At 42.9% G+C, this 14,768-nt stretch overlaps 1 protein-coding gene across 1 annotated transcript in view; it reads left to right on the top strand.

Annotated features, from left to right (window-relative positions):
• Positions 1 to 12,897, top strand: part of LOC136139078 (leucine-rich repeat-containing protein 37A2-like) — a 40,902-nt gene extending 28,005 nt beyond the window's left edge. Inside the window, exons 9-14 of the mRNA XM_065897993.1 lie at positions 1,962 to 2,080; positions 4,105 to 4,383; positions 4,651 to 5,906; positions 6,272 to 6,409; positions 12,570 to 12,712; positions 12,822 to 12,897. Of these exons, the coding sequence (XP_065754065.1) occupies positions 1,962 to 2,080; positions 4,105 to 4,383; positions 4,651 to 5,906; positions 6,272 to 6,409; positions 12,570 to 12,712; positions 12,822 to 12,897 (2,011 nt within the window). The remainder of the gene's footprint in view (positions 1 to 1,961; positions 2,081 to 4,104; positions 4,384 to 4,650; positions 5,907 to 6,271; positions 6,410 to 12,569; positions 12,713 to 12,821) is intronic.
• The last annotated feature ends 1,871 nt before the right edge of the window (positions 12,898 to 14,768 follow it).

Raw genomic sequence — 14,768 nt, 5'->3', positions numbered from 1 at the left:
TGCCTTTTCTCCTCAGTATGGCTCATATTTTCCTACGTCTTTGCATGCTTGGCCATTTTTCATATGATAACAGATGTTGTGAGTTTAGTTTATTGTGTGCTATATATATTTATATACCTGTAAAATGCTTGGGCTTTGTTTTGTGCGAAATTAAGTTACTCAAAACAGTTTAATCTTTTACGTCTAGCTGTTAAGATTCGCTGGGTGGGAGTCCACATAGCCTTTAGTCTGGAGCTCATTATTTGCAACTACTGAGACAAGTCCTTTCTGAGTATCATGAGGTCTTCCAGTCTGACTTGTAGGAAGAGGTACTGTTCCTACAACCCTGTGTGATATCCAGTTCTTCGTATTATTAATCCTTTCTTGTGGTTCTTTTCCTGGCATCAAGTAATTCCTCACACAAATGTACTGACCAATACTGTGTTGAATTCTCAAGAGATCCCTCTGCATACCTCCAGAGTTCTTTGTCTGTGCACTTCTTTTCTCTCTGATACTCTGCTTTGTGAACTCTAGTTACCTTGGTTTTCCCAGACCCTCAGCTCCATTTCCTCAGTCAGGGCGTACACCAGTCTCGGCCTGGACTTCTCTTCCCTGTACCATGACCTGGAAACTCTCTCAGAGAAGTAAGTTAGGGCTATTATACATATCACTTCATTCATTTTCCATCTCCTGGGGATCACTGAACTGTATTGCCTGAGGTCCAGTTGCTTGAAAACTGTTGTTTCATATGTTCTGCCTGATGCTTTCATTGTTTCAGGTGGGAGGTTAAATTGGTCCTTGTTACTTCATCTTGGCCAGTAGCCAATAACATTCTGTAAGTCTGTTTTATTTTGATACAGGGTCCAATTAAAGATTAGTCATTGCATGTCATATCTTTGTTTCCTTTAATCTAGAATATTTCCCTACTATTTTTTTTTTGGTCTTTTATGACATTGGCATTTTTGAAGAGTCTAAGCCAGTTGTCTTGTAAATTGCCCCACAATCTGGATTCGTCTGTTTCCTCATTTGATTCAAGGTAAACGTTTTGGGGAAGAATACTATATAGGGGATGTGTTCTTCATACTTCATCACTTCAGGTGGCCCAGTGCTAAGTTTGATCACTTGATTAAGGTGGTATCTTCCATATCTCTCCATTGTGAAGTTATTTTTCCCCTTGGTAATTGATCAATCATATGAGGTGCCATGCTTTGGGATCAGTGGAGATCCTACTTTCAAACAACTCTTCACCCAGCTGTGCATCAATGATGATCCTTGTCCGAATCGATTATTACATTGATAGTTGCAAAATGACACTTTCCTGATCTATCATTCCTTTTGCATTTATTAGCTGACATGATTCTATAAAGAAGAGATCCCCCACTTTTCATTTGAAGTATCATTATGAGCTCATGTGCTTTTTTTAAAATTAACTATGTTATACCTTATTATAATGATCATGTTATTCTTTGGAATGTTCCTTTTGTCTAGATTTGGCCAATGTGATCTCTGTTATTGTTTAACCAAATGACGCTGTTTTATTACGAGAATAATTTCTAATATATTACTACTGACAAATAGGACCTGAGAAAGGGACTCCAGAAGGTGCGGCCTTACTCAGACTCTTCTTAGAAGTCTGCCTTCTTCCTGTGTACTCTCAACCCAAAGGCTTTTGGGTTGTAAGGAGATACTTCTGAACCAAATTACAGATCAATGTCACCCAATTCTAATCCCTATTCCCTTTTTTCTAGGAATGCCATACCTACTGCCATCCTAATCCTTCTGTTGGGCACCTCTCTCCTCCTCTATATTTATTTACAACAGTCAAGAGCAGCAATTGGCCAACCGACATCTATCCTTTTCTCCAGCCCATGAGCCCCAAGAACTCCTTTTTGCACTGGTCTGTGGTGGCCTTGGACTACCCCTTCTACCTACTCAAGTAACTCTTTTATCACAAATTTAATTACCAATGTTTCCATTTATAGGATCTTACCTAGCCGCATGGCCTGCTGCCTCTGCCAATTTAAAGATACTATTGAGGTTGTCTGTAAGACACTCAAGCTGCATTGTGACAGTGAATGCCTGACAGACATGACACGCTGTGGTGAGTCTCAATTGTGGGATAATAAATTTTTAATTTAATTTTTTAATTTTTATTTTTAATCAAGGATGATAAATGTTAAAATTAATGATGTAATTGCATTATTTTAATTCATTCATTCAGAGTTCCAGCTCCCTAAGTTTCTAAGAACCACCCCCTTGCTAAAAATCAGATTCTTGGTTACATTATTAAGCTAATAAGAGCTCAGGTACCTTGTTAGCTTAATAATGTAACTGATCCGCATACATAAAGGAACGAGAGAAAGGAATGGAAGGGGGAAGGGAATTCACATCAATGACCACATATCCTATGCTGTGCTCTCTGCAAATGAGAACTTATTCATATAGCGCATCACATTTTGTAAACTGATTTATATACATTAAGTCTCAGGTACTCTTTGTCTCATAGGAGAGGTGTAAATATATTTTTGTTTATTTTGTGTGTTTCTGCAGTTTTATAAAGAGTACAGGTGATGCTGTTTTATGTCCTATTTGGAGCCTGAGATTTTCTGGTTCCATAACCAGAAGCTGCTACCTAGCCCTTCTAATGGATGGGAGAACTAGTTTATTCTTAGACTGTCTAGCTCTGAGCTTGCTCTGAATCTCAAGCTTTTCTATCCACAAAACACTCAGGGGGTTTCAACTATTTTTCTATATATTAGATTTATTGGCACTAACTTGATGACTTCCAAAATGTGCTTTCATGCCCAGGTAGCTTGAATACAAGTCTCTTTCAGTGATCTAGAGCACATCCTACAAATAACACTTTGCTACTTATATAAAGACAATATTGCTGATTTTTCAACACGTTTTTTTTTTTTTTTCTGGCCGTGCCACACAGCTTGTGGGATCTTAGTTTCCCAACCAGGGATTGAACCCAGGCCACAGCAGGGAAAGTGCCGTGTCCTAACCACCAGACCACCAGGGAACTCCCCCAGACAACTTTTTTTTACTAATTATATTACTCCCTTCTCCCCCAGATGTGGGCAGAAAAGGCATTTTTAATCTCCTTTTACAGGTGAGAAAAAACAAGATGAGAGGTGTTAAGTGCTATGACCCTAGTGCCCCGATCTCCTGTCCCCAGTTTGGGGCTCTCTGCAAGCCCATGCTCCTCCTTTCTCATGACCCTCCCCTCCTCCTTTGACCCTCACCAAAACTACTTTTAATCCTTTTGGAAGAGAAGCCCAGCTACACAATGGTACACATTACCTTCACACAGTCAGAAGCTTTGGATGGTTCTCCAAGTAAAGCTGGAAATGTTAGAAGTAAAATGAAATGAAAGCAAAGTAGCCAGCTGAGAGAAGTTGCTTGTTCCCTTCTGCAGTTGAGGACCTCAAGTATTATTCCATTGATTTGTTGAACATTCCACATTGGCACATAATCTGGCAAATCTCTTAATTTATACCCCAGATCCCGCCCAAATTTTAGCAAAGAGCCAGGGCAGACATAGTGTTCTTTTCTGTATAGAGCCTTCTGTTATGGGCGCTGGGATATATGGAAGCAGGGACTGAGCAAAGGACTCGGTGGGCGGATGGAGAAGGACATGTCCAGATGACGACCTGTTAGTGGCGGTTGTTGTCGTGGTCATCTGTGATAGCAGCAAGACCACAAGCACACTGAGGGGGTGGAGAGAGGAAGCCTCACCCTCCCCTGCCTCTGAGGCAGGACAGGATGGGGTATGTGAATGTGAGGAGTCACAGTAGATCTGCAGAGAGTCCAGCTGAGTAGGGGAATATTTGTCTTCCAGCCTTGCCTTTCCTTGAGTACTGGCCCCTGGGAACCAGTGGAGTAATCCTGAATATAGTTACTATATTTCACGCTACAGAATTTTCTGAGTAGATAGCCACTTTTTCAAGAGATATCTTTTTCATATTTTGTTGTTGCCAGTCATAGGCTTAAGTGCGGGTTTCTTTATCTCCTCAGTGGCACTCAAACTTTGACTGATTCCTAATTCATTTGGCTGTGGACTGACAAAAAGCTGTCCCAATAGTTTTCGATGATCAAAAACAGTCCCTTCTTTTTTGACAGATGAAGAAACATCTATAGGGAATGCAGAAGGATCGTTGATGAAGGTGTTACAAGCTCGCAAGAAGAACACCACCTCTGAGCTGACTATTGAGTCCGAGAGGGCGTCGTCAGAGAACAGTGCTGTCAGCTTGTCAGGCTTCATGAATGAGCAGCTGGACTTTAATAATAAAAGTGATATTATCAGTGCACTAAGTTACATACTGCCCTATATCCCAAAGGGAAATCTAGGAGATGTGGAATCAGCATTATTACCATTCATTCAACTTCTTTTCTCAAATACACCAGATGGAGATATGCCGCAGGGCCTTCTGAAAGGCAATACAAGGAGCCGTTCTGTTAAACCTGTAGCCAAGAATTCAACTAATAAAAACAAATCGAGGAAACTCCATTTTGCAGAAAATTTGTTAGCTGCAGAAACTCAAGAAAAAGTTGATGAGGTTAAAAAGGAAGAAAAACCTGCCACGCGTAGGCATTCCAACATTTCAAGTGCCATGTTTCATCGCTACATCTTTCAAAAGAAACTGCAAACTGCCCAACCACAGAAAGACAGCCTAGCAAAGATTGAGAGTACAGAGGAAAGGCTGCTGAGAGCAAACAGGGTCCTCAAGGGCCCAAGGGGCATACAGAAAATGCACCTCAAAGCAGTGGGAGATGAGAGCGTCAGGGGGAAACAGAATGCCCAGCCATCTGAGGCGAACACTGCCGAAGAAAGAAGCCTCAGGAGGCCATCCCCAAGAAAGCTGAAACAGCTTCTCATGGTGCAGAGTCCCAGGAAGCTGGTGGGAAAGTCCTCCAACGCAGAGTCTGCATTCCTAAAGGAACACAAGGCAGCAGGCTCCTCTTCCCTGAAACAGTCCTTCAAGGGCAGGCCTTCTGCCTCCATCCCTCCAAAATCCCCGTCTGAGGTTAAAAGCAGATCAAAAGACTTAGCCAACACTATTCATGTTTTAGAGGATGCGAAGGCTAGTGTTAGAAATATTAAGGACTTCGAACTAATCTCACATACTGGAAAAAAATACATCTTCCATAAAATTAGGTCTCATCGGGTCCACAGAAAACCCAAAGGCAAAAGGAGTCGAAAGTTCAGAAAGAAAAGTTCACTCAATAGAATTATGCTTGCAAGCCCTCCGTTCTCGGTACTGAGGAGTCTCATAAATTCCCCTCCACGAGAGGCTCTTTCATCTTCAGGAGAAGTGACTTCTCAGGAAAAAGAATTATTTTCTCTTTCAGACCCTTCTACAGAAAACACTACTTCAGGAAACAATACTGCACACAATGTTTCTGAACAAATTATTTCTCCAGGAAGCTCTACTCTGCCAGGAGGAACCGGCCCTGGAAACACTACCCATAGGAACGTGTCCCCTGCACCTTCTACTGTTGCTGCAGACAACAGTATGCCGACTGTTCAACACACCAACCAAACACGATGGGAGGACCACAACACGGGCACTGAATTATCCTCTAAGCCCACAGGCTTCGCTTTCCCAGGGCTCACATCCCCGGGTGATCAAGTTGAAACTCAGCTAAACCAGCAGCTACGGTCCCTCATCCCCAACAATGACGTGCGAAGGCTCATTTCTCATGTTATCCAGGCTTTAAAGATGAACTGCTCGGAGACCCACGTGCAGCTGGCCTGTGCCAACCTCGTCTCTAGAACAGGCCTCCTGTTGAAGCTTCTCAGCAAGCAGCAGGAAGCAAATGTGTCCGAAGCGGAATGGTATACGGACCGGTGGAAAGCTGACAGCTATATCAGTGAGAGCACAGAAGCCCAGAGTGAGCAGAAAGGGCAGGAGTCAAGTGAGGTGAGGATAACCCCCGACACATGGGAGCTGGACTTTTACTCAGTTTAGGACACGCCATTAACGTGCCCAAGCAGGAATGCCACGGGCTCCTAGTCTGTATCTTATCTTCAGCCATGAAACGGGCTAAGACAGTGATCTCCCACTTTGCTCATTTAGACAGTGTGCCACTCTTCCTAGGGTAGACGAGAAAAGGCATAACACAAGATAAATAAATTGTAGAAGAAAATGCTAATGATAAGATTAATAACATTAAATTTATAGTAGTTTAAGAATAGTTAGCTATTGTTTAGAATAGGTTTAAGAACAGTAAGTTTTCATCCCTTCTATCTCCTTGTTTTTAAAAAAATTGTTATTTATTTTTTTAGCTCCCAAAAGAAGTTCCAGGATATGGCTATAACAACAAACTCATCTTGGCAATATCCGTATCTGTAGTAGTGACGATTTGGGTTACAATTCTCTGTCTCATTGAGGTAAGGACAATAATTAATTCAGATTCAGAACCCACAAACTGAGAATTAAATCCACCTTTCCACCTACTACTACTTGATTCTTCTCTTTAGTCATGAGGACTGACATACACTTTGTTCTTTTACTGAAAAGTATATTCCTAGATGTTTTTTTGTGGGGTTTTTTTTTTTTTTTTTTTGGCTGCGTTGGGGCTTCATTGTGGTGCACGGGCTTCTCATTGAGGTGGCTTCTCTTGTTGTGGAGTACGGGCTCTTGGCGCATAGGCTCAGGAGTTGTGGCGCACGGACTTAGTTGCTCCGCAGCATGTGGGACCTTCCCAGACCAGGGATCGAACCCGTGTCCCCTGCGCTGGCAGGCGGATTCTTAATCACTGCGCCACCAGGGAAGTCCCCACAGGATTTTTAAAGGAACTGCACTCCCAGGAAATCTCTATGGAATTGGATCCATGATAACAAGCCATTGGACTATTTTGACAAGTTAGGTTTATAAGAAGGCCAGAGTTGACGTGATAGTAAAATTCCTTCAACTCCAAACACTATGCTGATTTGATGTACTCACCAGTCACTCTCATTCTACTTTTGATTTCTTTCCTTGTTGGCTGAAATGATGAGAGGTATACGATCTCCAAAGTCGTGGAGCTATTAGTCACCCTGGGAGCGGTAAAAGGACATTCCTAAAAGATAAAAGTGTGATCTTATCAATTCCTTAGGTTTACTTAGCATCTTTCTTCTCCGGTGTACTAGGAATTGTGTAGATAGGTTCCATTAAACCACTGCAAGTAAAATTCTGCAGCAGGCTACCCTAAAGTATGTCATATTTATAGTAGCCTATTCCTGGAGGTAGCCTGTCTACCTTTTGTTCAGTTACACAGTGGTTTATTACTTTTCCCCACAGGCAGTTGCTAACATTAAGAGAGTGGTTTTAATAAGCTGACAATCTTGATTCTGCCCTACGAATCCAACCTGCTTTATTGACCTTTTCTCTTGTAATGGCCTCCCTCCATTCCAGCCAAAGCAGCTCTTCACTATACACTAGTTACACCATACCCATTCCTACTTTGGTCTGTGCCTTTGCCCATCTAAAATTCCTTTATTTTGCTTTGCCTGTGGAAGTCCTATGAATCTCTGAAAAGCCAACTCAAGTTCAGATATCTTTCTTCATAAAGACTTCCCTGAATACTCCAGCCCTCCTGATCCTAGTCCTGTGAGGTTTGTCACCATTTCTTAGGGGCCATAGCAAAGCAGTCCCCTCCCCTCAGAACTCAAAAAAGTGGTAAGCAGTTTTTAAAAGGCAGCCCCCCAAGGGAGAAACACCAAGGTTAGCACATCACGGAGCTGAGCAGAGATGTGTAAGGACCAATGGCTTTCTGGCCTAGCAGACTTGAATAAAACCTGACATGATATACAAACTTCTAAAGAGAAATGTGTCTATCTGCAGGAGGGTTGGCCAGTAGTGAAAGCATAGAAAAGATGAGGAGAGACCAACATGGGCAGTGCCCATCCTCACATTGCCCGAGAGTAGAGAGGGCACCTTAGGCAGCATAACTGAAGAGTCAGGCCCACTAGCCAGGCTGCACCTGTTGAGGAGATGGACGGATCCAGCTACCTCAGGCCTTCCCATTAAATTCTCGATTCAGCTGATTCCTTTTCTAATTCTGTTCTCACCAAGTAGCCTTCGATTGTTTGATTGTGCTTTAGTGTGCCACGGAGTCCTGTCCCACAGAAGGTAATTCTCTCATTGTGTAGACACGGATGCCCTGTGTGTAGAACAGATGTATTTCCCATTGTCAAGTAATAATTTGGCATTCTGATTTTTGATCAATCCTGTGATATTGATAAAGTGAGACGGCCACAACAGGAAGACGTGAGTTCTCTCTTGGTGAGGAAGAGTATGATTTCTGAGCCAGGAGGCTGGGGACTGGCATGGGATCAGCTTGCTAGTCATTGGCCATTGCCCAGACTGTACCCTCTACATCTCCAGGTGGCATATGGCCTTTTGCTTTTTTAGAATTTCTGGAAAGTCCCCTTTTTATTGTTTTTAACTTCTATGTAGTTTAACCTTGCATTTGTTTTGTTTTGTTTTGGCCTGTGGGATCTTCGTTCCCCAAGTAGGGATTGAACCTGTACCCTCGGCAGTGAAAGCGAGGAGTCCTAACCGTTATTTCCTCTCCCCGCTTATATGATAAGCTTTTTGAGGACAGGGGCCATGCAGTGTTCTTCCTATGGTAGACAATAATGGGGTTCAACGGAAGAGAGATGAGGCATTATGTCAATTCCACAGTGAGGAATAATGCAGCCGAATATTTATTTGAAGTAGCATAGAGTCCAGCAATAGACCCATGTTTTCTTAAGACTTTTGAAATGTCATGTTTTAATATTTGAATCAGTGGAAAAAAATGAATTAATGGTGATAGAATAGCTGCCTAACTCTTTGGGGGGTAAATAATAGCAGATCCCCATTTTTCATCTTAAATAAACATATTTCCATAAATGTGAAGAAAGACCACATAAAGGTATTAGAAGAAAATAAAAGCAATATTTTTATAATCTTATGGTGCGAAAGAGCCTTCAGAGCCTGATGCCACAAGCAGAGCCTTTGATATATTCCACCATCTTGTCTGTGACACCAGCTTAGCACTGATTCATGCCAAGCGTAAGATGAAGCGTTTTCCATATATTGTCTGATTTAATGCCCACAGTCCTGTAAGGATGATATTACTATCCCTCCTTCATAGATGAAGGAGACCAATGTAAGGCCCCAGTGGCCAAACCAAAAGCAGAAGCAAGTTTCACCCGACTGCAAAGCTTGTGCTCCCTACTCCACTCTTTTGTCGTGTCTCCTTAGAGACAAAAACACTGGAAAGATTCGAAACACTGAAATTCAATGAAAGCCAGTATTTCTTTACTATGAAGAGTTGTTTGTTTGTTTGGGGGTGGCGGGGTTTGACCATGCTCTGCAGCTTGCGGGATCTTATTTCCCTGACCAGGGATTGAACCTCAGGCCACAGCAGTGAAAATGCCAAGCCCTTACCACTGGTCCACTAGGGAACTCCCAAGAGTTTCATAAGTCAACAAGAAGAAGACAAAGAGTCAAGGGGAAAGGGGGCAAGGGCTGTGAAGAGTAGGTGTGTTGACAGTCTGCCACCATATCTGCCTGTCCTCTCCTCATGGCTCATGTGGGGTGGGTTTTGTTAGCGAGGCCTTTGTCACCTCATGACGTAAAAATCATCTCTAATATTTTCTTCAAGTACTTTTATAATCTGTCTAGAATTTGTTGTATTTCTTTTTTAGTGTGTTTGAGGTAGGGGATCTAACTTTTTCCCCCTACATGAAGATCTAGTTGTTTTCAAATCTTTCACTGAATGGTTTATTCTTTCTTCCCTGGTCTAATATACTATCTTCATCTGGACTCTATTTTGTGATCCAGTTATCTTGTCCTGTACCAGTACCAGTATCACACTGCTTAATTCTAGTTGCTCTATAACATATTTTATATCTGGTAGGGCAAGGTCCTACTCTTTGACCTTCTTTTTCATACATTTCACAACTATTCTTACATATATTCCCTACCAAGTATCAGCTGGCTAGGTTTTATTTAAAAATTATTTTGGATATAAATGGATTGCATTGAATTTGTAGGTTAATTTGAGGAGAACTGACCTCTTTACAACATTCTAAGAGGATGGTATCTCATGCCATGTAAGTATTTCTTCTTAAGGTCCTTCAGAAAAGTTTTAATATTTTCATCACATAGGTCTTACAAATTTTTGGTTAAGTTTATTCCTAGGTACTTTATGCATTCTTATGGATATAGTAAGTGGGATGTTTCTTCTGTTTTTTAGTTAGTTATTTGTGTTATATGGGAAAGCTATTGAGGCTTATATGTTGATCTCTTGATTTTGTATGGAGCCATCTTCCTCACGTTACTTCCAATAAAATTTTGGTTGATTCTTTTGGTCTTTTTAGGTCCCTCATTTCATATGCAAATATGTTTGTCTCTTTCTTTCCAATACTTCATTTTTCTTATCTTACTGATGAAGACCTCCTCCACAATGATCAGTAGTAGCAGTGATCATGGGCATCCTACTCTTGTTCTTGACTTTAAAACAAAGTTTAGGGGCTTCCCTGGTGGTGCAGTGGTTGAGAGTCTGCCTGCCGGTGCAGGGGACACGGGTTCGTGCCCCAGTCCGGGAAGATCCCACATGCCACGGAGCGGCTGGGCCCATGAGCCATGGCCGCTGAGCCTGCGCGTCCGGAGCCTGTGCTCCGCAACGGGAGAGGCCACAACAGTGAGTAGGCCCGCGTACCGCAAAAACAAACAAACAAAAAACAAAAACAAAGCTTAGGTTTCTGCTAGATACTTTTATTTTCTTTTCCTACTTCTAAGAGTTTTTATCAGGAATTATCTGTTGAACGTTATCTAAAACAGTTAATAAAATATATCGTGGGCTGCGTGCAAGACCCTAAGTTAGGTACTGTGGAAGAGTCAAAGGATTTTTAAACAGGGTAGAATTCCTTTCCTTAAAAAAGTTATCATCTCACTGGGTAGATAAGATTTAAAGTAAAAAAGGAATGAATAAGGATTTGGAAATCGTTGTAATGGATAATCACGATCATGTTTTCTTTCAAAACAGACTTATTCTCATAAAACTGCAAGAGGGGAGGATAAAAGAAGAAGCAGAAGGTAAATATTGGTCTTTGAAAGCAGAATTTTACGACTAGAGGAGAACTTAGCACTCATCTATTTCAATTTCCTCACTAAAGGCAGGAAGAATGTTTAATTACCCTAATGGTTTACCCTAATTTATGTATCAGCAGAATTAGCTCCCCAGCCCAAGCTGAGTTAGAACAGGACTGGCACAGATTCATCTGCTTTCACTAGTCCTTCAAGGAAAGAGGGTGGACGGGCAGGGGTTTTGGTTGTACCTGTTCCTGCTGGCCTGACGCCTGGTTCCTAGGCATCAGGCCAGACCAGAGGCCTTCTAGGAGTCTCTGGGGTCGGGAGGGCCACATGGTTGGGGATTTAGGGGCTGGCCTCACTCAAAGCTGACGAAAGGGAGAACATATCAGTCTCTTCTGTAAACTGGCAAGAAAACTTCCCTTCTCATCCTACTGTTTTTCAGGCCCCTACTCTCTATTCCCTTTATCCAAACCTCATAGAATTTTAACCGGGAGAAACTTTAGACTGTAGTTTGTCTCATCCTTTTAGAATAAGGAACTGGAGAAAGAGAAAGGGAAAATATCTTGCCCCGTGGTCATACTGCTAGTGATTATCAAAAAGAAGAGGGTCCCTTTCCACTGAGGACTTCTCTACTGATCACACTGTGCTTGGGCTGTGAGCTACGTTTTATGTCACAATTCAGTAGACACATACTATATGGACAAAAGTAGTTTCTGAAACACACTTATTGGGCACTCTGATTTTTTTTCTATTCTATTTGTATTCAAAAAGAGTATTTTGTGTTTCCCTGCTGGTCATGGCCTTTAAACTGATTTCACAATTCACTGACCCCTCAGTGACACCCTGCAGTGTGAAAGTCAGAGAGGTATAGATAACTTTGCTCGTTGGTTTCAGGTGTTTACTGGGTGTGATTCAACTTATAGGATAGAGCAGCCAGGACAGTAAAAGCACCTTCTCCCCACACCCACACCCCCAGCAAAGGCTGCATGTGCGACCAAGTCCGAAGCGGACTGGTGTGAAGCGCATCTAGAGAGTAACGTGTTTCTGCCCAGCGCCGTTGTGCAGTGTTTTCATCGCACGAGGGCACTTGGCCAAGGGCCAGGAAAGGTGAACGGGGCTGAAAATCCTGCCTATACTCCATGCTAAGCCACATGCAATGGTCTCCCGGAGACACTGGAGGGCCATTTTGGACAGACACAGAGAACTTCTGGAAGGCCAGCACACGTGGAATGATTTTCAAGATCCCGGGCCTGTGGTGATTTTGTTCATTGTGATTATGGACTGAGGTACCCGTTTAGTCCTAATAAGACCAGAGATAACACATTGTGAGAGAGGTGAAAAATGACATGTAACACTAACTGTGTGTGTTTTCCTCCAAGGGGCTTTTTTCGATTTCTGCTGTGTAAGAGAAGCTCAGGGGAAAGTGAAAGTCAGGTAAATTTGAGGAGGATAAAGAACTGTGGCCAGAGAAAGCAGGGGAGATGCAGAATTAATATTTCCCTTTCTGTGTTCTAGGAGGGCTCTTTCGGGAGAAGGCGGCCACTTTGGCTTAGGGATACGTATAGGCCCCTCAACGCCACACGCATGGAAAACATGGCACAAAAGCTACACGACAGGGAGTCTTCTGATGAGAATGAGATATTCTATAAGGATGCAGGGTAAATGATAGGGGACAGTATAAAATTCTCATCTAAAATGAGGAAATAAGGAAAACTGTATTTGTTCCTTTCAAAAGTAAAAGCCTTGGCATTACTCTTCTTACCCCAGGGAAGTCATCAAAGCCCACGCAGAGAAGCTTCTGGCTGCCGATTGGATCGATGAAGAGGCGGGTGAGGAAAGTTAGCACACGAGATTGCCGCAGAGTGAGCCCTGTTCTGCCTCAAGCCACCTGCAAATGTTATTTTCTTCTTTCTTTTTTTTTTTTATTACTTCTTACATTGGCTTCTCAGCACTGCCTGTAAAAATACATATTTTATATTAAAATGTATATTAAAATGTATAACCAAGTTTAATCATGTGGTGAAGGAATTAAAATGTAAATAGTTGAATATTTACATACCAATAACAAGGCCTGCAAGAAGAAGCAGGGCTGAAACTAGAATCCCTCATTGTAGCCAGTACTTCCACAAGAGGAAATGGGGGCAAAGGAGGATGAGTAGAAGGATGAAGAGGGGCTTCCCTCCCTTGTTTCCCCAGTATCATCAGTCCCTGGGAACTGGAAAACATACCATCCTCAAGGGGCATAGATCATTAAATCAAATAACAATTTATTCTGGTGCCCTCTCTCTCCTGGTTCATCAAGTACCAGTTATTTACAACATGCTCGACCTCCTGCCCACGGAGGATCATCTACTTCTGGCCCCTCACGTACGGTCACTGGGGATGCGAGAATATTTGGATCACTGGGCCTCCCTCCACTGTGGAGCCAAGGCCTGACTTTTCTCCCAAGTTCTCAAACTCAGGTACAAATGTGTACCCTGTCTTGGCAGGGGGTTCTCCACCATTTCAAGCTGGTGGAAAATTCCCATTTGGTTGTTTTTTTTCTTTAAAAAAAAATCCCAACCCTTGGATAACTAGCCGGGAGGTGCCAAAAAGACAGGGTAAAGAAGAACGTGTGAGAGCAGCCATTGCCCAAGACGGCCCTCCTCAGGCCCTGGCCTCTCCTGACCCCACTGCGGGTCAGCTGTGTCCTGCTCGGCTCCCTGCAGCTCAGCCCAGCACCAAACCTACCCACGTCCTGCCTCACCCAGCACAGGCCCCAGGCTGCACGATTCCAAGTGATTCTATAATGACAGTGCCACCCGCAGAAGGTGCAAAGGCTCTTCCACTCCTGCCGAGAAAGTCATTAATCACATTTATTAAGTCAGTGAGAGTTAAATACAGTAATGAGTAAAAGAAATTCTGGATGAACACGATTTGATAATCTACCAAAATGACCACAGATAGTGCTGGTGGTTTAGTAATGTGAGGCGAAGAACGGTGCAAGCCATGGGGTGATAGCACACGGTCCCCCAGAGGATCAGTGGGCCTGGGAGACAGCCCAGAAGGTTCTGCCGGTTGGGTGGGGTTCCAAGTAAAGTGAACGGCCCATCGGTTCTTCTGATTTCTTAGTTTGCTAATGCTGCATGAGAGATATCTGTTCTCTCAGTGCCTGCCCAAGTCACCTCCCAAAGTCTCTTACTGAGAATGAAAAACAAGTGTTTTTCTCTGGGCAGTGACTTGTTGAGGCAACAAGTATTTACTGTGTGTAAGGCCCATGACTAATACTAGTAACGATAGGAAGCAGCAGCAGCCAGCATTTACCACTTGCTTGCTTGGTGCCAAGCCCTGGGTTAGGCATCTTATGGTCTAATTTAGGCCAACAGTCCGTGGAAGCATATCTTGTTATCCTCGTTTGACTGACAGATAGGAAACAGGGTTTAAAGAATGTAGGTAACCTGCTCAAGGGCCCAAGGCCCCACGTCCAAAAGTGTGAGTTAAGGTTGGAGCCCAGAACTGTTAGACTCCAACAGGGATGCAGAGAAGTATAAGCTGTGTTTGCCACCAAAGAGTTGATAACAATGATAATAATGAGGAGAAGGAGGCAGCTGCTGTTTATTGAGCACCTGCTATGGACCAGGTACAGTACTAGGCACTTTGGTTACACTATTAGGTCACAAGAGCGGAAGGTCCCCATGCCCGCTCAAACTCTGTAATGAGTGGGGGTCTGATTTC

This window comes from Phocoena phocoena, chromosome 19 (genome assembly GCF_963924675.1).
Source record: "Phocoena phocoena chromosome 19, mPhoPho1.1, whole genome shotgun sequence".
Taxonomy (NCBI): Eukaryota; Metazoa; Chordata; class Mammalia; order Artiodactyla; family Phocoenidae; genus Phocoena; species Phocoena phocoena.
This window is presented reverse-complemented; position numbering and strand designations above follow the sequence as displayed.